Genomic DNA, 26618 nt, shown 5'->3' with positions numbered 1-26618 from the left:
TGCATTTTATGATGGGGGTCATTTTACAAAATTTTTGGAGAACTCTTCTAATGAGTAACTGTCAAGGAGAGAGGAGATGGCAGTTGGTGATCATAAACGTCGTTGGAGAACTGTAACTGTCAATTCAGGAGACCTTGTAGCGGAATGTCTGCATCTGCCTCTAGCTCCTCCTCACTCTATAGAATTTTGAAAACACCAATTGCCATCTCAGTAATGAGAAAATCTGTCTTCCCTGAAAACAGATTTTAGCCATGTACTGAGAGTGAAAGATGAACTCACTAGAAGAAAGCAAATTTCTCTTTCAAGATTTATTACGACGTTGCTCATTTTCTTGAGTATTATTGATTTATAAAATAAAATGATGGTTAGACCTTAAGTTACACAGCTGAGCTCTGACAAAAACTCCAGTACAGTTAATGTATTGTAAGTACACCTATAAACAAGATGATCTTATTGCTTTTAGAAGCCCATTCCTATAGCCCTGAGGGTCAGGGCCGCTTTACAGTTCTCGTTCAGGAAGTTGGTGTGGTAGTTTTATAAGAATACTGTTGAAAAATACTGCGTGCGTTAAAGCTCTCATTATGTAAAGTCAGACTTTACCTAAAATTAAAATATAACTTTAGTCTGAATAAATAAGAAAACTGGAGTCATTTTTAAGAAATAGATTGAAAATATAAATTTCTGTGTTTGTGACAATTGATTACAAATAGGGTTGAGCGAAACGGATCGTTCATTTTCATAAGTCGCCGACTTTTGGCAAAGTCGGCGTCTCATGAAACCCGACCCGATCCCTGTGTGGGGTCGGCCATGCGGTACGCGACTTTCGCGCCAAAGTCGCGTTTCAATGACGCTAAAAGCGCCATTTCTCAGCCAATGAAGGTGGACGCAGAGTGTGGGCATAGATCTCAGTCCCCACCATCTTAGAGAAGGGCATTGCAGTGATTGGCTTGCTTTCTGCCGCGTCACAGGGGCTATAAAGGGACGGTCCCGCCGACCGCCATCTTACTGCTGCTGATCTAAGCATAGGGAGAGGTGCCGCTTCGTCAGAAGCAGGGATAGTGTTTTGCAGGGTACATTCACCCCCAAACCGCTTATGCTGTAGCGATTTCCACTGTCCAACACCACCTTTTGTTTGCAGGGACAGTGGAAGCTACATTTTTTTTTCCTCAGCGCTGTAGCTCATTGGGCTGCCCTAGAAGGCTCCCTGATAGCTGCGTTGCTGTGTGTGTACGCCGCTGTGCAAACCAACTGCTTTTTTCAAAGCACAAATCCTGTTGTTTCTTCCTTTCTGCACAGCTATCTTGTGTGTTTGTCCACACTTTTGTGTGCAGCAGTCCTTTTTATAGCTGCCTGCCATACTTTTCTGAGATTACTGCAGGGAGATAAAGATTGGCAAGTCTGCCTCTGTGCCAGTGCTGTGTGTGGCATCTGTCTCTCATTGTGTGCCACCGAAAACCAGTGTGTAATACTGGGCCATAATTTTTTTTTTTTAATTCTCCCTGAAAAAAAAAAAATAAATAGTGGGAGATAAAGATTGGCAAGTCTGCCTCTGTGCCATTGCTGTGTGTGGCATCTGTCTCTCATTGTGTGCCACCGAAAACCAGTGTGTAATACTGGGCTATAATTTTTTTTTTTTTAATTCTCCCTGAAAAAAATAAATAAATAGTGGGAGATAAAGATTGGCAAGTCTGCCTCTGTGCCATTGCTGTGTGTGGCATCTGTCTCTCATTGTGTGCCACCGAAAACCAGTGTGTAATACTGGGCCATTTGTTTGTTTTTTTCAAATTCTCCCTGTAAAAAAATAAATAAATAGTGGGAGATAAAGATTGGCAAGTCTGCCTCTGTGCCAGTGCTGTGTGTGGCATCTGTCTCTCATTGTGTGCCACCGAAAACCAGTGTGTAATACTGGGCCTTTTTTTGGGGGGGTAAATTCTCTCTGTAAAAAAAAAAAATTAATAGTGGGAGATAAAGGTTGGCAAGTCTGCCTCTGTGCCATTGCTGTGTGTGGCATCTGTCTCTCATTGTGTGCCACCAAAAACCAGTGTGTAATACTGGGCCTTTTTTGGGGGGGGGTAAATTCTCCCTGTAACAAAATAAATAAATAGTGGGAGATAAAGATTGGCAAGTCTGCCTCTGTGCCATTGCTGTGTGTGGCATCTGTCTCTCATTGTGTGCCACCGAAAACCAGTGTGTAACACTGGGCCTTTTTTTTGGGGGGGGTAAATTCTCCCTGTAAAAAAAAAATAAATAGTGGGAGATAAAGATTGGCAAGTCTGCCTCTGTGCCATTGCTGTCTGTGGCATCTGTCTCTCATTGTGTGCCACCGAAAACCAGTGTGTAATACTGGGCCTTTTTTTTTTTTTAATTCTCCCTGAAAAAAAAAAAAAATAATAGTGGGAGATAAAGATTGGCAAGTCTGCCTCTGTGCCATTGCTGTGTGTGGCATCTGTCTCTCATTGTGTGCCACCGAAAACCAGTGTGTAATACTGGGCCATTTTTTTTTTTTTTTTTAATTCTCCCTGTAAAAAAATAAATAGTGGGAGATTAAGATTGGCATTTCTGCTTGAGTGCCGGTCCTGTGTGTGCCATCTGTCTCAAATTATTTGGGCACAGAAAACCTAGTGTGTCATACTGTTAATTTATTTGTTTTTTAATTCTCCCTGAAAAAAAAAATAGTGGGAGATTAAGATTGGCATTTCTGCTTGAGTGCCGGTCCTGTGTGTGCCATCTGTCTCAAATTATTGGGGCACAGAAAACCTAGTGTGTAACATTGGGCCTGATTTTCCTTTCAGTGTCAGGCACCTATAAAGGTATATATAAATCCTACAGAAGCTTGAGTTCACCTTTATAAGTTGTTTTACAGTAACAAATACCGTTACTTTGGTTACGTTTTGCAAACAATGAGGAAGTCTAGTGGAAGAGGTCGTGGCCGTGGGCGGTCATTGTCAGCTGGTAATGATGGTAGTGGAGCATCAGGTGGTCGTGGTAAAAGAAGTACAGCACCTAAGTCTCGAGTTGTTGAGCCAGGTTCGTCGTCTGGCTACACAAGGCCTCAAACGCTCCCTTTTCTGGGAGTAGGAAAACCACTTTTGAAGCCGGAGCAGGAGGAACAAGTATTGGCTTTCATTGCTGACTCTGCCTCTAGCTCTTTCGCCTCCTCCTCGGAAAGTGCCAAATGTCAGAGCAGTGCATCATCAGTGGATGCTCCCGGTCAGGAACAAGTCGCTTCCTTGTGTCCTTCACCCAGAACAACAGTGAAGGATGCGTCAGTTGACACAACTGGTTACTCCATGGAGCTCTTTACACATACCGTTCCTGGGTTAAACAGTGAAACAGTTAACAGGCCATGCCCATTAGAAGTTGAATCGGACATGGAGTGCACAGATGCACAGCCACAGCCAGATTACTATGCTGTTCCTTTGACTCAGACCAGAACATTGCCCTCGCAGTGTATTGAGGCAGAATCAAACCCTGCGGAGACTATGGTGCCCCATCACGAACGCTATACCACCGGCTTACACGGTGACACAGACGAAGTTGCACACGACATAGAAGAGGAGGTCATAGATGACCCAGTTGTTGACCCCGATTGGCAGCCATTGGGGGAACAGGGTGCAGGCAGCAGTAGTTCTGAAGCGGAGGAGGAGGAGCCACAGCAGGCATCAAAATCCCAACAGGTTCCATCTGCCGGGCTCGTATCTGGCCAAAAACGCTTGGCAAAACCAAAACCAGTTGGAGGACAGCGTGGCCATCCGGTTAAAGAAGCTCAGTCTGCAATGCCTGAAAAGGTATCCGATAGTAGAAAGAGTGCAGTCTGGCATTTTTTTAAACAACATCCAAATGATCAGCGCAAAGTCATCTGTCAAAAATGTTCAACTACCTTAAGCAGAGGTCAGAATCTTAAAAGTCTAAATACAACTTGCATGCATAGACATTTATCCACCATGCATTTGCAAGCCTGGACTAAGTACCAAACGTGCCTAAAGGTTGCAGCACCCTCGGCCAATGAAGCTAGTCAGCAACGCTACATCCCTTCCCTCACTGTAACCCCACCATTTCCCGCAACACCTGCAGTATCTGTGCAGCTTTTGTCTCCAGGCCAAAGCAGTCAGGGAATCACCAGGTTCATAGTAGGAAACACTGCATCTAGGGCACCGGCAAGAATACCATCTCCAACCCTCTCAGTCTGCCATGTCCACTGGCACCACCGCTAGTTCCACGATCTCCAGCTCTCCAGTCCAGCTCACCCTACATGAGACTCTTGTTAGGAAAAGGAAATACTCATCCTCGCATCCGCGTACACAGGGTTTGAACACCCACATTGCTAGACTAATCTCATTAGAGATGATGCCCTACCGGTTAGTTGAAAGCGAAGCTTTCAAAGCGCTGATTGACTACGCTGTACCACGCTACGAGCTACCCAGTCGACACTTCTTTTCTAGAAAAGCCATCCCAGCCCTCCAACAGCATGTTAAAAACCGCATCGTCCATGCACTCAGGCACTCTGTGACTGCAAAGGTGCACCTGACAACAGATGCATGGACCAGTAGGCATGGCCAGGGACGTTTCATGTCCATCACGGCACACTGGGTGAATGTGGTAGATGCAGGGTCCACAGGGGACAGCAATATTGGGACAGTTCTGCCTAGCCCATGGTCAAGGAAAGAGTTGGCTGTTCGCTCACCCTCCTCCTCTTCCTCGTCCTCCTGCAGAAGCGAAAGCTCGTCCACAGACCTCAGTCGCACATCCACTCCATCCGCAGCTGCCACTGTTGCACACAAGGTGTGCCATTATGGGACAGCTAGTGGCAAGCGTCAGCAGGCTGTATTGGCAATGAAGTGTTTGGGCGACAACAGACACACCGCAGAAGTTCTGTCCGAGTTCTTGCAGAATGAAACTCAGTCATGGCTGGGCACTGTACATCTTGAGGCAGGCAAGGTAGTGAGTGATAACGGAAGGAATTTCATGGCTGCCATAGCCCTTTCCCAACTGAAACACATTCCTTGCCTGGCTCACACCTTAAACCTGGTGGTGCAGTGCTTCCTGAAAAGTTATCCGGGGTTACCCGACCTGCTCCTCAAAGTGCGCAGACTTTGCTCGCATATCTGCCGTTCGCCCGTACACTTCAGCCGTATGCAGAACTATCAGCGGTCTTTGAAACTTCCCCAGCATCGCCTAATCATCGACGTTGCAACAAGGTGGAACTCCACACTGCACATGCTTCAGAGACTGTGCGAACAGAGGCGTGCTGTTATGTTTTTGTGGGAGGATACACATACACGGGCAGGCAGTTGGATGGCAGACATGGAGTTGTCAGGTGTGCAGTGGTCGAAGCTACAAGACCTGTGTCAAGTCCTTCAGTGTTTTGAGGAATGCACACGGCTGGTTAGTGCAGACAACGCAATAATAAGCATGAGCATCCCCCTAATGCGTCTGCTGATGCAAAGTTTGACGCACATAAAGGAGCAGGCGTCTGCAGCCGAGGAAGAGGAAAGCCTTGATGACAGTCAGCCATTGTCTGGTCAGGGCCGTGTAGAGGACGCGGTAGCGGGCGAAGAGGAGGAGGAGGACGAGGAGGATGATGGGGATGAGTACTTTTTTAATGAGGAAGCTTCTCCTGGGCCAACAGAAATTAGTGGCGTTGCAAGGCCGGGTTCTGTTTTTTTAAGGGAGACAAGTGACGTAGATTTGCCTGTAACTGCCCCTCAAACCAGCACAACCGCAGATTTCACAACTGGAACTTTGGCCCACATGGCGGATTATGCCTTACGTATCCTCAAAAGGGACCCACGCATTATTAAAATGATGAGCGATGACGATTACTGGTTGGCCTGCATCCTTGACCCTCGCTATAAAGGCAAATTGCAAAATATTATGCCACATGAGAACCTCGAACAAATATTAGCAACCAAACAAGCTACTCTTGTAGACCGTTTGATTCAGGCATTCCCAGCACACAGCGCCGGTGATGGTCCTCACACGAGCTGCAGGGGGCTACAGGGCAGAGGTGTTAGAGGTGCACAAATCAGAAGTGGCGTTGGACAGAGGGGTTTTCTGACCAGGTTGTGGAGTGATTTCGCAATGACCGCAGACAGGACAGGTACTGCAGCATCTATTCAAAGTGACAGGAGACAACATTTGTCCAGTATGGTTACTAACTATTTTTCATCCCTTATCGATGTTCTCCCTCAACCGTCATTCCCATTTGATTACTGGGCATCCAAGTTAGACACCTGGCCTGAATTGGCAGAATATGCATTGCAGGAGCTTGCTTGCCCAGCAGCTAGTGTGCTATCAGAAAGAGTATTCAGTGCTGCTGGTTCAATATTAACCGAAAAAAGGACTCGTCTGGCTACCCAAAATGTGGATGATCTAACCTTCATTAAAATGAACCACTCCTGGATTTCAAATTATTTTGCCCCACCTTTCCCGGCTGACACCTAGCTTTCCTATAAAAAGGTCTTGCTTGTGGACTGGTCTTACTGAGTGTTCCAATCTCTTAATTTGCAGCAGCTGTTTGTCCAGCATACGACATGTTTACACCTCCCTCAATGGGAAAACTCCCCCCACGGGGCCGTGGTCTCGCCACTTGGCGCAAGCACCCGTGCCGTTTGTCTGAAGAGGTGGGTGTGCCCGCTTTTTGTCGACGGCACTGCCACTGGGTCCCTCATAATACAATAAAGTGTCTCTGGCGGTGGTGGCGCGCACCCAACGTCAGACACACCGTTGTAACATGAGGGGCCCTGGGACGGTACCGCCGGCCACAAGAGAGTTCACCCCCCCCAGCTCAAACTGTGCTCTACCACGTGCAAAATTATCTCTCACAGCTCCACCAATGTTTAGTCTATGCGCTGACATCATTCAATGCCTGGCACTGACAATACCAATTTCTTGACATCTATGATGCTAGTTAAAGTAGTCTGGGTCAGTGTCCTATATTGATACCAGTAAATACTTACTGCCAAATTACTATGTCAGAAACTCAGCAGATGAGCCCACCCCTGTACCTAAGTATGCCACACTTTTTTGTTGTTGTTGTTGTTGTTTTGCGAGACATTAACATCTATTTATTTTTTGTGAGTACTAACTGTGTCAGACTCTCCTTGCAATCGTCCTCTGCTGACCACAACAATGCTGCCTGTGTACCCCTGCGAGATAACTCTAAGTGCCTTGAGCCTATTTTTAGTTATTTTAGGCCTAGTAAGCCTGTCTGCGGTCCCTCCTTGCAATCCTCCTCCGCTGACCACAATGCTGCCTGTGTATCCATGTAACCGATTTAAAACTGCCTTGAGCCTATTTTTAGTTACTTTAGGCCTAGTAAGCCTGTCTGCGGTCCCTCCTAGCAATCCTCCTCCGCTGACCACAATGCTGCCTGTGTATCCATGTAACCGATTTAAAACTGCCTTGAGCCTATTGTTAGTTATTTTAGGCCTAGTAAGCCTGTCTGCGGTCCCTCCTAGCAATCCTCCTCCACTGACCACAATGCTGCCTGTGTATCCATGTAACCAATTTAAAACTGCCTTGAGCCTATTTTTAGTTATATTAGGCCTAGTAAGCCTGTCTAAGGTCCCTCCTAGCAATCCTCCTCCGCTGACCACAATGCTGCCTGTGTATCCATGTAACCGATTTAAAACTGCCTTGAGCCTATTTTTAGTTATTTTAGGCCTAGTAAGCCTGTCTGCGGTCCCTCCTTGCAATCCTCCTCCTCCGCTGACCACACCAATGCTGCCTGTGTACCCCTGGAACCTATTTTAAAGTGCATAGAGCCTATTTCTTTATTTTATGTAATATTAAAAAAGCCATGATGGACTACGCTGTCCCATGCTACGAGCTACCCAGTCGACACTTCTTTTGCAAGAAAAGCCATCCCAGACCTCCACCAGCACCACCACCATTGTCCATGCACTCTGGCAATCTGTGAGTACAAAGGTGCACCTGACAACAGACGCATGGACCTGTAGGCATGGCCACGGAAGGTTACGTGTCCATTACGGCGCAATGGGTTAATGTGCTGGATGCATGGTCCACAGGGGACAGCCTACTAAGTCTGTCTGCAGTTCCTAATTCAAATTGTCCTCCACTGTCTAAATCTGAGCTTCAACCTTCTGGCTCTCATTAAGTGCTGTTTTTTAAAAAATTGGTGGTTAGGGCCTACTAACGGTGTCTGCCGCTCCCTGGTGTTGTCCTCGACTGTAGAAATCTGAGCTTCAACCTTCTGGCTCTCATTAAGTGCTTTTTAAAAAAAAAATGGTGGTTAGGGCCTACTAACGGTGTCTGCCGCTCCCTGGTGTTGTCCTCGACTGTATAAAGCTGAGCTTCAGTCTTTAGGCTTTTGGCCTATAGTATCAGATATTAAACTGCATTTGGCCTTCAACTTTGGTTACGGCCTACTAACGGTGTCTGCCGCTCCCTGGTGTTGTCCTCCACTGTATAAAGCTGAGATTCAACCTTCTGGCTCTCATTAAGTGCTTTTTAAAAAAAAATTGGTGGTTAGGGCCTACTAACGGTGTCTGCCGCTCCCTGGTGTTGTCCTCCACTGTCTAAATCTGAGCTTCAACCTTCTGGCTCTCATTAAGTGCTGTTTTTAAAAAAAATTGGTGGTTAGGGCCTACTAACGGTGTCTGCCGCTCCCTGGTGTTGTCCTCGACTGTAGAAATCTGAGCTTCAACCTTCTGGCTCTCATTAAGTGCTGTTTTAAAAAAAAAATTGGTGGTTAGGGCCTACTAACGGTGTCTGCCGCTCCCTGGTGTTGTCCTCGACTGTATAAATCTGAGCTTCAACCTTCTGGCTCTCATTAAGTGCTTTTTAAAAAAAAATGGTGGTTACGGCCTACTAACGGTGTCTGCCGCTCCCTGGTGTTGTCCTCGACTGTATAAATCTGAGCTTCAACCTTCTGGCTCTCATTAAGTGCTTTAAAAAAAAAAAAATGGTGGTTAGGGCCTACTAATGGTGTCTGCCGCTCCCTGGTGTTATCCTCAACTGTATAAATCTGAGCTTCAACCTTCTGGCTCTCATTAAGTGCTGTTTTTGAAAAAATTGGTGGTTAGTGCCTACTAACGGTGTCTGCCGCTCCCTGGTGGTGTCCTCGACTGTATAAAGCTGAGCTTCAGTCTTTAGGCTTTTGGCCTATAGTAGCAGATATTAAACTGCATTTGGCCTACTAGTGTGGTTGGGCCCTTAAAACAGTGTCTGCTGCTCCTGGGTTTGCTACTCCACTGAACAAAGCAATGCCGCCTGTTTAGTCCTGTTACCAATTTTGAACTGCATTTAGCCTACTTTATTCTTTGGCCCTATATCTGTGTTTCCTCCTCATCCTGCCCATTGCCCAGCCACTGCTAGATGAGTCTGCTGGTACATTGACCTAGACCACTACATTCCCCTTGCACTCTACACTGCCAGAATCTGACCCTGCTGAAAGTAAGGTTCCCCTTCCCGCATGTTATACCACCTTACACAGGGACAAAGAGGAAGGTGCAGATGAAAGTGCAGGTTCCTTCATCAGGTGGGGGGGCATACTCGTTGGCGACGTCACTGGCACAGGGCCCCTCAGAGTACGCAAAAGTGTCGCTGCTGGTGGGAGGCACCCCGCCGTGCAAGCACACCGCTGTACTTTGAGGGGCCCTGTGCCAGTGCCAATGCGAACGAGTGGGCCTCCCTGCTTGCTCAGGGTCACAGCACTTGCAAAGTTGAAATACTTACCTCTCACTGCTCCACCGCCGTGACGTAGTCCACGTTTCCTGGGCCCACTAAAACCTTCAACCAGCCCTACCCCCCACAACTTTTGCCAAATGACCCCCAATTTCCAATGCCCAACTATTATTATAAAGTTAATTAAGATTCACAAGCTTCAGAAACAAGAATGGATGTTTTTGGCATTAAAATGGGCACTGTAGGTGTTTTCCTGGCCTCCACTCACTGCCGACTACGCTTCCCCATTGACTTGCATTGGGTTTCATGTTTCGGTCGATCCCCGACTTTTAGCGATAATCGGCCGACTGCACTCGACTCGACTTTGGACAAAGTCGGGTTTCGCAAAACCCGACTCGATCTTAAAAAAATGAGTCGCTCAACCCTAATTACAAATTATTTCCCCTGATCCTTAATCAGTGAACCTCTGCTATATATTATTAGTCTCCCATATAACTAATAACACCATAATACACTGAGAATATTGAGTACTTTTTAAAATGTGAGAAATTTGGATTCCCTTTGCCAAGAATGCATTGTCATGATTCCTCCGCTCAGTAAGTGATTGTTTTGCTGTCCTATGGAAACTGGGTCATATTGAGTTGTCAGTGTTTTGATTGACAGCTCAGCTGGCTAATCTTGCGATGGGCGTGCTGAGTTGTTGGTGCTTTGACTGACAGCTCGGCTGTCCATTCTGTGATTGGGAGGTGCGGGACTTTCTCCAGGTGTTCTCTGTTCTGTAGATTGCCCAGCTTTTTAATTGAGCTGTTAGCCTGTAATCCCTGCCAGATGTAGTTAGTGTTTCCTGGTGTTTGCAGATTCTGTTGCTCTGAGTTCTGATCTTCTGCTGCCTTACCCTTGGACTGTGTTCTGACTATCCCTTTGTCTTGTCCTTTTGCCTTTATCCACTATCTCCTGGTATTTTCACCCTTGGACCATGCCCTGACTTACATCTTTGTCTTCACCCTTGGTTTTCAATGTGCTATCGTGGTACTAACCCTGGAATGTCTAACTCCTGTGCCTCACAGTCTGTTCACGAGTTGTGACTAGCATCACATTATGTCTGGCCCCCTGTCGCTCATCACGTCTCCCAAATTTTACAATCCAAATGACAGGCTTGAGTCATGGCCTCCTCCAAAGATCAGGGTGGAATATGCAAAGCCATAGCATACCTATGAGTAGCCATAAGGCCACAACAAAATGGACACCTGAGAGCAGCATCATTCTGCAGTACCTCAGAGGACAATTGCTGGGAGCTCCAAACTATAATCCTCAGCAGTGTCACCTCCCTGCATCAGGTCCATGATCTTAGCCTCCGCAACCTAGACACAGTCAGGTTTGTCATAAATCATACCTAAGGCATCAAAAAATGTGTCAACAGAAGAATGTTCTTGGGCTAGTGGGGACAAAGAGAATGCCCAAGTGTGAGGACCCACACAATAAAGACATAATTATACCCACCCACTGGGACTCATCCTCAGGAGATCTGGGTGAGTTTGCATAACATTCCATAGAATATTGCATCGGATAGAGGGGTGCAGTTTGTGTCCAAATTCTGAAAAGCATTTTGTAAGAAATTGGACAAGAGAGTACATTTCAGTCGTTGGAACTAACACTAAGGTGTTTCATTGCGGCTTAGCAACAGGACTGGTCCTCATTCTTACCGCTTACTAAGATCACCTTTAACAGTTGGGTTAACCAGTCCACAGTAACCTCTACTTTTTTTGTAATTATGGTTTTCATCCTCATGTTGATGATTTCTTGAGGATGAGTTCTTGCATGTCATGGAGTAGAGGTTGCCATACAAAAACTTGAGAATGTCTGGAGGGAGGTTCAGAAGACTATTGGGGTGGTTCAGCATCGTCAGAGGCGAAAGGTGGATAGGAAACATTCAGGGGGCCCCATATTCAAGGTAGTTAACCCCGTGGCTTTCAGATTAAAACTTCCTCCATCTTTTCACATTTCAAATGTATTCCATAAATTACTGTTAAAAGAGTTTTGCCCTTCAGTTTTGTCTATCTCTGCCTCTGCTGATTTTTGTCAATGACAGTTTGAAGTTTGAAGTGCAAAAGATTGTTCATTCTCAGAAAGTCTAGAATTCCCCTCAGTACGTCATTCATTGGAGAGGTTACAGACCAGAGGAGAGATCCCAAGTCTCTGCTCGATCTGTAAACGTCGATCATTTGGTCAAGGCCTTCCACGGCAGGTTTCCTTGTAAACCAGAAGGTCCATTGGCCCCCTCTAGAAGAGGTTATGTTGTCACGATTCCTGCGCCCAGTGAGTGATTCTTTTGCAGTCCTATGGAAACTGGGTCATGCTAAGTTGTCAGTGTTTTCATTGACAGCTCAGCTGGCCAATCTGTGACTGGGAGGTGTGGAATTTTTTCCAGGTGTTCTCTGTTCTTAAAATGGCCCAAGCTGTTTAACTGAATTGTTTGCCTCTGATCTGTGCCAACTGTAGTTTGTGCTTCCTGGTGAGTTTTTGCCAGTTTATATTGCTCTAACTTCTGATCTTCCGCTGACTGACCCTTAGACCGTATTCTGACTATTTGTCTTGTCCTTTTGCCTTTATCTGCTATCTTCTGGTATTTTGACCCTTGGGCCCTGAATTGACTTACGACTTTGTCTTCTCCCTTGGTTTTTATGTGCTCTCTTGGTACAAACCATGGAAGGTCTGACTTCTTTGCCTCACTGTCTGTCCGTGAGTAGTGACTAGCGTCACATTCATAAGTACTTCCAATATTAACTTAATATAGTTATTGCTAGAAAATAAAGTTTCCTCACTTTATGCTAATCATAATTTCTGAAGAGTTTGCAGATTGCTTTTCATCATGATTATTCATTATAAATAGGAGAACATATTTTCTGACTGAAAAACATATCAGAATAGTAATTGCGCAGACAGTGATTATTATTCATTTCACAAGTCTCAATATCTTTCAAATGACTTTATTGACTTCATGAAACATCATCCCAGAAGTGTGAATCAAGGCTTTCTCCATAACTTACATTTATGCTTAAAACCATAATTATCAGTTTGGTCCTGGAGGCCAAGCCTAAGCCCCTTCGTTAGGGAATTCATCTAAGCACAATATAATTACTGTATGCTGTGGAAGCAATAATATTTTGAGCTGTAAGGAGTCTTGTGTGAAAAAATCACTTTCTAGCTTGCAGCCCCTAACTGTGAAGATTAGTAATTAAAAGATGAACTTTTGTACAGATCGGCAAGTCTGCTGGGATTGACAGTAAAAAAAAAGCTTTCCTATAACTCTACACTAGTGATCAGCAATGAAAAGGGAGTTACAACACAAAATAGTAAAAGCTAAATCTTTATTAAATATTAAAAACAACAATGCATAACATAATCATAAGATTATATATGTAACAACCATTTAAGCTGCCTCCATGAGCAGGGTATCCAATAGTTCTCACTATGGTGCAGTGCCTACACCCGAATCTTACTGGAAGCTCTAGGGGAATGCAGGAAAGTCTTTCTCTTGTGCCATGAGTTGACTCAGGAATCACTTGTCCATGATCTGTGTATATTCACCAGAGATAAGATTAAAACAACCCAACAGGTTTGGGTTAAATGGTGTAAATGGAACAAGGAACAGCATACAAACGATATCACACAAACATCATAGACATGTGACTGCTCAATATCTGACATGAAATCAGGATAAATAAAAAATTTGAGAGAGAATGTTTTAAGGCATTTTTATTACTTACTGCAAAGTAAAAGTTTACATACATTTCATTAGTATTTGGTAACATTGCCCTTAAACTGAATGACTTGGGTCAAGCATTTGAGATATCCTTCCACAAGCTTCTCACAATAGTTGATCGGAATTTGGGCTTATTCCTCCTGGTGTAAACTGATCCAGGTATGTAGGTCACCTTGCTCGCATCTGCCTTTTCAGCTTTGCCCATAAATTTTCGATAAGATTCAGATCAGAGCTTTGAGATGGCCACTCCAAAGCATCGACTTTGTTATCCTTAAGCCACTTTGTTACCATTTTGGCAGTATGCTTCTGGTCATTGTCCATTTGGAAGACCCATTTTCTCCCAAGCTTTAACTTCCTGGCTGATGTCTTGAGATATTGCTTCAGTATTGCCAGATAATCTTCTTTTCTCATGATGCCAGCTATTTTGTGACAACATGATGCTGCCACCTACGTGTTTCACAGTTGAGATGGTGTTCTTAGGCTTCCAAGCTTCTCACTTTTACCTCCAAACGTAATGATGGTCATTATACCCAAAAAGTTACATTTTAGTTTCATCAGACCACAGGACATGTCTCCAAAAATCAAGGTCTTTGTTCCTGTATGCATTTGCAAACATTAATCTGGCTTTTTTATGATTCTTTTGGAGTAATGTATTCTTGGCAGAGTGGCCTTGCAGCCCATGTTGACACACTACTCATTTCACTGTGGATATTGACACAATATTACCAGCTTCTGCCATCATCTTCACAAGGTCTTTTGCTTTTGTCCTTGGGTTGATATGCTCATGTTGGACCAAAGAACATTCATCTCTGGGACACAGAAGTCTTCTCCTGAGCAGTATGATGGCTGGACATTCCCATCTTGTTTGTACTTGTGTATATTTATTTTTACAGATGAACGAGGCACCTTCAGGTATCTTGAAATTGTACCCAAGGATAAGCCTGACTTGTGCAAGTCCCCAATTTTTTTCCTGATATCTTGGCTGATTTCTTGAGACTTTCCCATTATGCTACACAAAGAAGCAGTGTGTTTCAGGTGTTCATTAAAATACATCCACAGGTGTCTCTAATTAACTCAGATGTTGCCAAAAATGTATCAGAAGCTTTTAAACACATGACATCATCATATGGGCAGCCCAGAATTGTTTAAAGTCTTAGTAATCTTAGTGTATGTAAACTTTTGACTTTGCAGTAAGTAATAAAAATGCCTTAAACATTCTCTCATTATTCTGGCATTTGGCAAATATTAATAGTTGTGGTAATCCTAATTGACCTAAAACAGGAAAGGTATATTCTGATTTCATGTCAGATATTGAGAAAACCATGCATATCTGTTTTTTATATAGTGTATGTAAACTTCTGGTTTCAACTGTATGTCCCCCATCCTGGGCCTCTTCCTGGTATATATGACCCGCAACCTGGTATGTATGTTCCCCTTCCTGGTATGTACAGTTGTGTGAAAAAATGTTTGCCCCTTCCTGATTTCCTATTCTTTTGCATGTTTCACACACTTAAATGTTTCAGAGAAGCAAGCAAATTTAAATATTAGACAAAAAAACCGCAAGTAAACACAAAATGCAGTTTTTAAATTAAGGTCTTTATTATTGAAGGAAAAAGAAATACAAACCTGCAGAGCCCTGTGTGAAAAATTGATTGTCCCCCTTAAAATCTAAATTAACTGTGGTTTATCACATTTTTAGACAGCTGAGTTCAAATTCCCTAGCCACATACCGGCCTGATTACTGCCACACCTTTTCTCAATCAAGAAGTCACTTTTATGGATCTGTCTGCCAAAGTGAAGTAAACTAAAAGATACTTAAAAGCAAGACATCATGTCCCATTACATTTGGCGTAGAAGTAACACAGCATTTCAGAAATACCATCAGTAAAATGTGGTGGTAGTGTGATGGTCTGAGGCTGTTTAGCCGCTTCAGGACCTGGAAGGCTTGCTGTGGTAAATGAAAGCATGAATTCTGCTGTCTCCCAAAATATCCTGAAAGAGAATGATCCAAAACACACCAGCAAGTCCACCTTGCTGAAAAAAAGAAAATTAAGACTTTGGAATGGCCTAGTCAAAGTCCTGACCTTAATCTGATTGAGATGCTGTGAAAAGGCAGTCCGTGCTCAGAAACTCTCCAATGTGGCTGAATTACAATTCTAGAAAGATCAGTGGGCCAAAATTCCTCCCGAACATTGTAAAGACTCATTGCCAGTTATCACAAACGCTTGATTGCAGTTCTTGCTGCTAAAGATGGACCACCGCATCCATGCCATGCCATATTGATGCAATAACTGATGCAAAAGGAGCCCCAACCAAGTATTGAGTGATTTACTGAACATACATCTTAGTAAACCAACATTTTGGATTTTAAAGTAATTTTTCAGGCTGGCGTTGAAAGTATTCTAATTTACTGAGATAATGACTTTTAGGTTTTCATTGGCTGTAGGCCATAATCATCATTAACAGAAATAAACACTTGAAATAGATCACTCTGTTTGTAATGACTCAATATAATATATGAGTTTCACTTTTTGCATTGAAGAACTGAAATAAATTAACTTTTTGATGATATTCTAATTTTGTGAGAAGCACCTGTAATATGAAGAGTGCAATATATTAAGAGGGTACAAATTTTGGTGAGAGTGCTTCTTAAGCTGCGTGCTGTGATATCCTCTCTCTAAATAGATTCACCCCAAAATCGTTGCTGTGCTGCATTCCCTGCCTTGACTTTTAAACAGGCTATGACAAGCTGTTTTATACTATGTTATATTATTGGGTAGCCTGCCTAGTCGTGCCTGAGCCTTTACTAGTTAATGTAATCTTCTGTATAAAACAGTGGTGGGCATTTTTTGCACTTCACATGAATTAAATTGCAAATTGTTCAAATTCGCCATAGCCCTAGTAGTGTCCTAAAATTTTACATGTATTTTATTTGCATGAAATCGATTTGCTCATCTATATTTTGTAGTAATTGACAGTGAATGGCATTTTGATTTGTAAAAGCTATGATGCTTTATCTTAAGGGCATCAAGATTATTTCTACACTTTAAGCAATGTTTCCTATGTTTAATTTTTTCCAATTGTTCTTTGCGGATCTGTGAATCAAATGTTTAGTCTACACTGTCTCGTGGAGGAGAACTTTGTATTTAGAGAGAGATTATTTTCTAAATGTTAGCTGGGAGTTTTAGCTTAAGGTCTCCTCTTTTGTCAACCTATACTTAATAGTGATAAATGAAGAAAACTTAAATATGAAAATGGAAAAATGTCCCAAACAATCAATGATACTTTTAGAATGATCAGTCAAGAAAAAGGGAGTTTTGAAGAATCTTCAAAGACTTCAGTTTTTGACTGACAAACATCTTCTTCAAGGGTGTATTAACTAATAAAAACTGCCCGAGTGGTTCCTGTGGGACTTTTGTAAGGTCTTCATTCAGAGATTGTATGAATATATAGTGAGAATCCAACAATGATTTGTCTCCATTTTACTGCAATGTTCTAAAACAAGGAATGGAAAATGTACTTAATACATGAAAATGACATGCGATCACCACATTAGGTTAGGGATGTGGTGGTGTCAAGTAGAACATGAAAGGTTAATATTCTATGATTGATTAAAGCCTAGCCTAATATCTTCTTGGTATGTTATTGGGATATGCTGAAGGCCTTCTGTAATTATGAACGTGCACTCAACATTTTTTTCAGGCAGGCCAACCAACAGAATTTTCCAAGAGATAGATGCTTCAGGTAATGCCAGCATTTTTTCTGTCCTGAAGGGTCTTTTTTGTGTTTGGTCATTGCCGGAGAGCTTCTTGGGCATTTTTGTCCATTGGTGTTTTTTGAGCCGTCTAACTGCCTTTTATTGTATAGAGAATCTTCAGAGCTAAAAAATGCCTGGATAATGGTTTGCTTATATCTTTTAACCACTTGACATCTTTATTAAAAACATAAAAAAATGCTCAACAGACTAAAAAATATGTCCAAGAATTCGTTTTTATATAGAAAAGCACATGTTCATTATAATAAGGCATTTTCTAGGTGTTTCCTCAGGTGGGTTTCAGAGTGGATCTCCCTGAAAATGATCTGTGCACATACCCTTAGGCTGATATTGCTCTATATGGATATGAGATTGTCATATATTGATAATATTGCTGCTGACCTGATATATTGATAGTATGGCTGATCGTATAGATTGATAGGATAGCTGACCTCATATATTGATAATATGGCTGTTCAGTTCCTACCAGCTTGAAGACTAAAGGTACAGTCACACTCAGCAACTTTGCAAAGAGAATGACAACAATCCGTGACGTTGCAACGTCCTGGTTAGCGATCTCGTTGTGTTTGACATGCAGCAGCGATCTGGATCCCGCTGTGCCATCGCTGGTCGGAGCTAGAAGTCCAGAACTTTATTTCGTCGCCAGGTCGGCGTGTATCGTCATGTTTGACATCAAAAGCAACGACGCTAACAATGGATGTAATGGAGCTAACAACCAGCGAGAACGAGAAGTGAGTCGCCGTTACGTCACTGGATCGCTCCTGCATCGTTCTGGAGTTGCTGTGTTTGACGTCTCTACAGCCACCTAAACAGCGACGCTCCAGCGATCTAGTTTAGGTCGGCTCGTTGTCTATATCGCCGCAGCGTCGCTGAGTGTGACGGTACCTTTAGGCCATGCTGAATAATAGATAAGAGGTCAGACGGAGTACAATAAGAGTGAGTGATCTCTGTAGACAATGTGATTAAGTCAGCTTTGTGTTCATGTTATAGGTATTGAAGAAAACAACTCGTTACATAGAAACCAGAGAAATGTATTAGACATCAATGCCAATAGTAATGGACGAGGACTGCTTTGGGCGGATGATGAAAATTTTACTGAAATTCAAGGTGAACACAGACATCGTAAGAACTGCACAGAACCAGGTAGGAAATTTCAATTTTCCATTGCTGTACTTTAGATAAATCTATTTTATGAGGTGGTTTCTCTCCATGTTGAATCCATCTATATTTTTTATCAACATGTTCACCACTTTTTGCTGTTTTATTTAGATATTATTATTTACGTTATGTTGTGGAATTGATTCTAAGTTTTATTATGTTACTTGAAGAGTTTTTTTTCCAAGGCTTTAATATTGATTACTTATTTTTAGGATCAATATGATCAATACCAGAACAATGGAGGTCCAACTCCTGGCATCTCACCAATCAGTTGATTGAAAGGCTGCAGCCCACCGGCACCTGCATACACTGTGTGCACCACTGTCTCTTCAATCCACTGTCTTGTTGGGCGCAGGGAGTTAGATCTCCACTGATTTGATATTGGTGGCTCTGTCGTAAGGAAAGGTCATCAGTGTTAAAGTCCCACAAAACCACTTTAATTAATTTAATCCTTCTTATGAATTGAAAATTTGTATGGGGGAGCAGGTCTCCCATACATGATGTCTATACCTTCATTTCTGTGCATAGCATCACTTTAGATGATTGCTGAAATATACTAAAACAATTCTGCATGTGGCAACTTTCACACACAGTCTGTGTAGCTCACTTTTTCTTGCAAATCATTCAGTCCAGAGTATGTCCATGGCAGTAGATAGAAGTTCACCGAGCTTAGTTGGTTTGTAATACAAAAATAATAAAAAAAAAAAAAAAAAAAATGGCTGCAATACTTTTTCTTACCTCCAGGGGTGCTGCAGTTATTTTTTAAATTTACAGCTTTAGTTGCCTAATTGTGTTGGGCTATTCTGAATATTAATAGAGAAGAAGACCAGCACTTCCAAGCTAGTGTGAACAGTCGCCAACCAAAAAAACATTTAAGTTGAAAAACTATAAAGGCTGCACCATAATTTACCAAGAATAATTACTCTAGAACATTGAAAATGCATTCCTGCCACAGAAAATAGGAAAAAAAGCGCTATATAATGAACACATGAAATATTTATCTTCAAAAATAGCTGTGAAAAAATGAAGGTACTTCGAGCATAAATTGGCCAATGTATGTGAGCTCTATCCTGAATATTGTTACAGTTGAAATAATCTTATTTTTTCATAAATCTGTTGCATTTTCCAAGCGTGATCCCTAGCTATAAGTTTTCTCTAGTATTCCATATCTGCAAATTTTTATCAGTGTCTACGTATTTGTTATAATTAAGAGCGTGATAAGATGATCACATACATAACCCGGTCCTACACTGAAAACTATCTTTCTTCTATTTTGCCCGTTTTATCTTTATTCTTGCAAAATATAAAATAAATCATTCAGGACATGAGCAAATTCTAGTATATGGAATAATAGGAACCAGCTGAGCAAAGTTAGTTTGCATAAAGATGTAATAATATATTCTGGGCTGCAGACAAATATAGGATGTAAGACTGTATGGAATGCGCTATACAAGGTTTCGCTTTTCTGAGCATTGGCTGCAAAACCACAGAACAAATGCCAGTAAACCATCGCTGGAATTGATAAACTGGCTGCAATTCATGTGTACGAACTTTGACTTGACTAATATGTATGACGGTTCATTTACATGTCAAACTTTACTTCTCTCATTTTGCCAAATTGAAGGGGTTTTTTAATCAAAGTTTCCTGTTTCTGTTTTGTGGAAGTTGTCAGATCCTGCAGCTGCTTATGGCATTCATTTTTATGACCATACAAACATGTTGTCGGTAAAACATGTATATCTTGTTTTCTATATTATGCCCAGAAACTACACCTTTAATGCATTTAGAGCATAGTCCTTTATTAACTCCGTCTGTCCCAATTTCTGCAGCTGGATTTAATCCTGGCCAATGTGGTAAATTGCCAATGGTTCCTATGGAAGTTACATATGCAATGTTATTCAAAGAGTTATACAATTTAAACTACAACTTACATGTGTGTATATATAAAAGTTGCAATGATAAAATATGAAACAAATATTGTATGAGTGTCCTTGCGAGTCTGTATTACAGCGAGTTAGGCGCTATGTGTGATGCCATATGCTGCCCAAAAACTAAAACTTTTTTTTCCAGAGACTCTATCCATCAGATATTACATCAACCTTGAACAAAGCCATCGAGTAATTACCGACAATCACAAGCTCATTCACTGGTTGCCAGGCTGAAATTAAATTTATCACATTGAATATGGCGACTGATCTGCAGGCAGCCTGTTGGTGAATAGGAAGAACCAGCCAGATTGATGTTTCATTTTGTGGGAAAAGATTGGTTTTAACTTGTATTTCATTCATTTAATTTCCTGCTCATACTGTGCTTAGGAGTCCAGTAGGCGGGTCTCTAAATTATCAGCGTTCTTGTTTAAAGAGCATGTCCACTCAATTTTTTTATGTTAAAAATGGGTCTTTGGGGTATGAAAGCAACAAATAACAGATACCTACCTGGAAGACCTCCACTCCACCTTTGCCTGTGCCAGTTACAAGTTTTCATATTTGATCAAAGCGGAAAAGACTTTTTTTAATGGCTTGTATGGAATATGAAGGCTGCAGTCAACTAGTGGTCAATGATTGGCTATAGATAGTGCTCATGTGACAAGCCAGCATGTAGAGAAAGCGAGGAGACCAGCAAAGGACACTGGCTGTAAATTTAAATAAATTTACAAATCATAGGGAATCTGACAGCAGGTTTTTGCTATTTCATCTGAGGGCAGCATGAGGTAGGGGCTGAGACACTAAATTCAGAGCTGTGTCACTTATTAGGCTGTGTGTTTCAATATAAGTGATTTATTGACAGGAGATTATCACTACAGGACTAGCTGCCCCCATGCAACCTGGTCCAACCATGCCCCCAGCACTAATTAGCATCTAAAGGTACCTTCACACGAAACGACTTTGTAACGATATCGCTAGCGATCCGTGACGTTGCAGCGTCCTCGCTAGCGATATCGTTTAGTTTGACACGCAGCAGCGATCAGGATCCTGCTGTGATGTCGCTGGTCGCTGAATAAAGTTCAGAACTTTATTTGGTCGTCCGATCGCCGTGTATCGTTGTGTTTGACAGCAAAAGCAACGATACCAGCGATGTTTTACACTGGTAACCAGGGTAAACATCGGGTTACTAAGCGCAGGGCCGCGCTTAGTAACCCGATGTTTACCCTGGTTACCAGTGTAAAATGTAAAAAAAAACAAACAGTACATACTTACATTCGCATCCCCCGCCGTCTGCTTCCCACACTGACTGAGCGCCGCAAAGTGAAAGTGAAAGCACAGCACAGCGGTGACGTCACCGCTGTGCCCTGCTACTGCCGGCGCTCAGTCAGTCAGTCAGTGCAGGAAGCGGACGCCGGGGGACGCGAATGTAAGTATGTACTGTTTGTTTTTTTTACATTTTACGCTGGTAACCAGGGTAAACATCGGGTTACTAAGCGCGGCCCTGCGCTTAGCAACCCGATGTTTACCCTGGTTACCCGGGGACCTCGGCATCGTTGGTCGCTGGAGAGCGGTCTGTGTGACAGCTCTCCAGCGATCAAACAGCGACGCTGCAGCGATCGGCATCGTTGTCGCTATCGCTGCAGCGTCGTTTCGTGTGAAAGTACCTTTACAGTCAATATGGTATGTACACAGAAAGCTGTGTTGTGGGCGGGGTTAGCATTCTTAGCTCTGCTGCATGCTACATCTAGGAACTCTGGTTGTATCACAACTGCTGCACCCAGTAAACTAAATGATACATCACTGGAATCAGGGTCTCTTTTTCTGCATTATGCTACTCTCAGATGATGTAGTAAAAATCTGGTGACAGGTTCCCTTTAAATGGAATCTATCCCACAAAACTATACAGTATATCAATTGCTCAGATCACCCTGCTGTATAAGAGATAGGACTGTATGTACAACGTGACAGCTTCCGTTTGAATCTTTCTCGTAGAAATTGCCATCTTTCCCCTTGTACTGCTGAATAATATACTTTAACACTTGCAGAAATCTTAATAAACATGGTGTAAAATGCAGAGACATTAGTTGTAAAGATCTGTAACTCACATGATGTAAGCCCTGGGTGTGCCAAAACAAAGTCCACGTTGCTGGCATTTTTCATAACATTCCATTGTTCACAAGAGTCAAGTAACAAGACTCTGTAGTTCAAGAAATGTTATAGACCCAGCTTTCAATATGTCAAAATATTTGTAAGTGAATTTTCTCATGAAGACAACCCCTTTTTTAACCTTCCTCTAGTGTTAGCTTTCTGTTACTCTTTCTTATGTTAACGGGTCGGTTTTGACCCATGTCTTAAATCACCCCAGGATACCCTAAAAACAGTTATTTATGATCCATTTTGTTTCTTACCTCTTAGTTACCTTGTTAGGGTTTCTCATCCATGGAAGGATTGATTATAATATTTTTGTTGTGGCCCCCTGGGCCTTTCATTTGAGAGCATACCCTTCATTTTCAATTAAAAAATATTGTCAAATGAACCTCAAGAGAATAATATAAACTTTAAAAAGTTTTTTTTATATTACCTGACTATTACTGAAGGGTTTTAGAATACATTTCTTAAATGTAAAAAAAAATACATATATATATTTTATATTATTAACTCTGGTAACATCTATGGTGTTACGGGTCAATTTTGACCCATATCTAACTACTTTATGAAAAAGGCAAAAAACAGATTTTTTTTTTATAGAACTTTAATACAAATAAAAGATGAAAATTATATTAACATTAATAGCAATAATAATAAAAAGTAGCTTTTCTAGGTCAAACAAACAAACAACAATCAGGCCATGTGCACACGTTCAGTATTTTTCACGTTTTTGTCGCGTTTTTCGCTATAAAAACGCGAAAAAAACGCTTACATATGCCTCCCATTATTTTCAGTGTATTCCGCATTTCTTGTGCAAATGTTGCATTTTTTTCCGCGAAAAAATCGCATCGCGGAAAAAAAAGCAACATGTTCATTAAATTTGCAGAATTGCGGGGATTCCGCACACCTAGGAATGCATTCATCTACTTACTTTCCGCATGTGGCTGTGCCCACCATGCGGGAAGTAAGCAGATCATGTGCGGCTGGTACCCAGGGTGGAGGAGAGGAGACTCTCCTCCACGGACTGGGCACCGTATAATTGGTAAAAAAAAAAAGAATTAAAATAAAAAATAGTCATATACTCACCTTCGATGGCCCCCGGAGTCTTCCCGCCTCTCAGCGGTGCATGCTGCCGCTTCCGTTCCTATAGATGGTGTGGTGAAGGACCTGCGATGACGTCGCGGTCACATGACCGTGACGTCATCGAAGGTCCTGCACCACACCATCTATTGGAACGGACGCCACTGAGGAGATCGGCTGTCTGCAGGTGAGTATAACCATTTTTTTATTTTTTTATTATTTTTAATATGATATCTTTTTACTATTGAACACAGTCCAAAAAAAGGAAAACAGATACCACCGCACTGCTGCTATACGCTTGACCCTGAAATCTTCAACCCCTGCAGTTTTGCGTGTGAGATGCAGTAAACATGAATCCCCTCCGTTACCAATGGGGTGCTGCTTCAACACGATACATAACAGTCCATTCCATAAAAGATAAAAAAGAAGTGCACTTACCCCGGTGAACAGGTCACAACTTTATTCGGACATATGAACAAAAGCAGGGAGGAATGTGAAAAAGTGAACGGACAACGGCCGTTTCGTGCTATGTAGCACTTCAACGGGTCCTTTTTGACGAAAGGAAGTGAGAAGTGTTCTTTTACCTCTGCAGATCATGCTGCTTCTCCCCCTTCACAATACGTCAGGTGAGCAAAACACCTATCTTCGACTTTCATGGTAAGTCCTCACATGGTTAATCAATTTAGGGACACCTTTTCCCGTCCGAACTGAGTTGAAATGCTCTCTTATCCTGACAAAGAGGGGCCGAATTGTTTTACCGATGTAAAAAAAGCCACAAGGGCGAAAAATTATATAAACAATATATGTGGACCTACATGTTATAAAATCACGTACCTCATGCTGGATAGGGCCAATTCTGATTCTATTACCTGTCATATGATATGTGCAAAAGTTGCACTGACCACACTTGAAATTTCCTTTTGGCACATTACTACCCAACCAATTATCCCGTTTAGACACAAATCTATTTCGTACTAGGAGGTCCCTGACATTATTACTACGGCGACATGCAAAAAGGGGTCCTCTTTCAATCATCTCCTTGAGATCGCTATCTTGCCCCAAAATCTGCCAGTTTTTCCTGATGGCGGACCTAATGGCAGAGTCCATGGGCCTGAACTTAAAACAAAACACATGTGAGGACTTACCATGAAAGTAATGTGCAGACATTGCGTTTTGCAGGGTTGGAAAAGGTCTCCCCGCCACAACAGGGAGGGGATTTGAACCGCCTCCTATTACAGAGAGAAGGGAGATGGATACTCCGTGCAGGCGCCTTAGGTCCATTGGGCTTAAATGAAAAGATAGACATGTCTGTCTTTTTGTAAAATATTGCAGTTTTTGTAACATATTGTATTTATTTGTCATCTTCAGATTTGGCTTAGTATTTTAAATTGTTTTTAATTTTGTATTGTTGTTCACTTACACTTATATTTCGAAGATAGGTGTTTTGCTCACCTGACGTATTGTGAAGGGGGAGAAGCAGCATGATCTGCAGAGGTAAAAGAACACTCCTCACTTCCTTTCGTCAAAAAGGACCCGTTGAAGTGCTACATAGCACGAAACGGCCGTTGTCCGTTCACTTTTTCCCATTCCTCCCTGCTTTTGTTCATATGTCCGAATAAAGTTGTGACCTGTTCACCGGGGTAAGTGCGCTTCTTTTTTATCTTTTATGGAATGGACTTTTTACTATTGATGCTGCATAAGCAGCATCTATAGTAAAAAGTTGGTCACACTTGTCAAACAGTATGTTTGACAAGTGTGACCAACCTGTCAGTCAGTTTTCCAAGCGATGCTACAGATCGCTTGGAAAACTTTAGCATTCTGCAAGCTAATTTCGCTTGCAAAATGCTAAAAAAACCGCGAAAAAAATGGGAAAAAAACGCAAAAAAAAAATGCGGATTTCTTGCAGAAAATTTCCGGTTTTCTTCAGGAAATTTCTGCAAGAAATCCTGAGGTGTGCACATACCCTCAATCAAGCAAATCAAATCAACAGAAATCAAGTACTAGTTTTTAGATGCATTAGTATTTAGATGCATGTGTGGCAAAAAGGGACACTTTTTGTGTGTTCTTTGCAGAGGTATTTTTTGCAGGCGAAGCACGATGTGTTTGTCTTTCTGTCCTTATTGCAAGGGCAGACCTGACACCTCTTTCTTTTAGAATCAGGTGGTCTCACTGGGGTTGTGGGGGTTGTGGTTGATGTTGAGGCAGGGCTGGTTGAGGAGGATGCTGGTGCTGATGCTTTTTGTGTTGCTGTGGGTGTGGACGAAGCACTTGTTGAGCTCTGGAGTTGTCGGACCAAGGCTGCAGCGGCTGGGTCTCGGGGCACTCGTTCCCTTTGGTCAATGTGCACCATGAAAAGGGATAATCCTAGTTCCTCAAGAAACATCCTCCGCTTGTTTTTTTCTTTGAATTCCATCCTTGGTGAATGTGGGTCTGCAGCGCCCCAGAGTCCTGGTCGTTGCAGTACTGATGCTCCGCCGCTAAGGGGGGCTATGGTACATCTGATGGCACTGAAGGAGTTCTTCTGACCAGGTATCACAGTCACCAATACACTTCACAGTCTGGCCTCCAGGGGGAGCTAAGGGTGCTATGTATTAGGCCACTCCTCACAATCTGGTAAAACTGGGGGTTAGGCAGAAAGTTAGACAGAAGCTGACTGGGAATCGAACAGGCAACACCCAGTGGCAGAGGGTGTTGCGGGGAGAGACTCAGGGGGGTCCCTGTCAGGGGTGGGATCCTGGCAGAGATCTAGCGAACAGAGAGAATGTTACAGGACCGCGCCTGCACTAGATAGCGGCGGTGCCCTAAGAAAGGACAAGAAGCGAGGTATATTGTGCTGAGTGAGAAACGAGATCAACGCAACTAGGAGAAATACCAGTAGGAGTCGTGCTGTAAGACGAGGCATCATCCTACTGAGGCGCGTAGCCGGTGGCCGGAACGCCGAGGAAGTATTAGGCTCCAAGCAATACTTCAAACCTACGGCAGGACAGTCAGCTATAGGCGGGCTGTCTCACACAAATCACCTATGAAGACACAGGGGGCAACAATAGGAGAAGGGCGACACTAGGGTCCAGGAAGAGCTCCGAGCCTACCCGTCATACGGGTGCGTCCTAGCCATATCATC

At 42.7% G+C, this 26618-nt stretch overlaps 1 protein-coding gene across 1 annotated transcript in view; it reads left to right on the top strand.

Annotated features, from left to right (window-relative positions):
- Positions 1-26618, top strand: part of SLC24A3 (solute carrier family 24 member 3) — a 490808-nt gene that overhangs the window by 90975 nt on the left and 373215 nt on the right. The window contains exon 2 of the mRNA XM_077282811.1: positions 18177-18329. Within this exon, the coding sequence (XP_077138926.1) occupies positions 18177-18329 (153 nt within the window). The remainder of the gene's footprint in view (positions 1-18176; positions 18330-26618) is intronic.

This window comes from Ranitomeya variabilis, chromosome 2 (assembly GCF_051348905.1).
Source record: "Ranitomeya variabilis isolate aRanVar5 chromosome 2, aRanVar5.hap1, whole genome shotgun sequence".
Taxonomy (NCBI): Eukaryota; Metazoa; Chordata; class Amphibia; order Anura; family Dendrobatidae; genus Ranitomeya; species Ranitomeya variabilis.
Note: the sequence above shows the minus strand (reverse complement) of the source record. Positions and strands in the feature narration are given on the sequence as shown.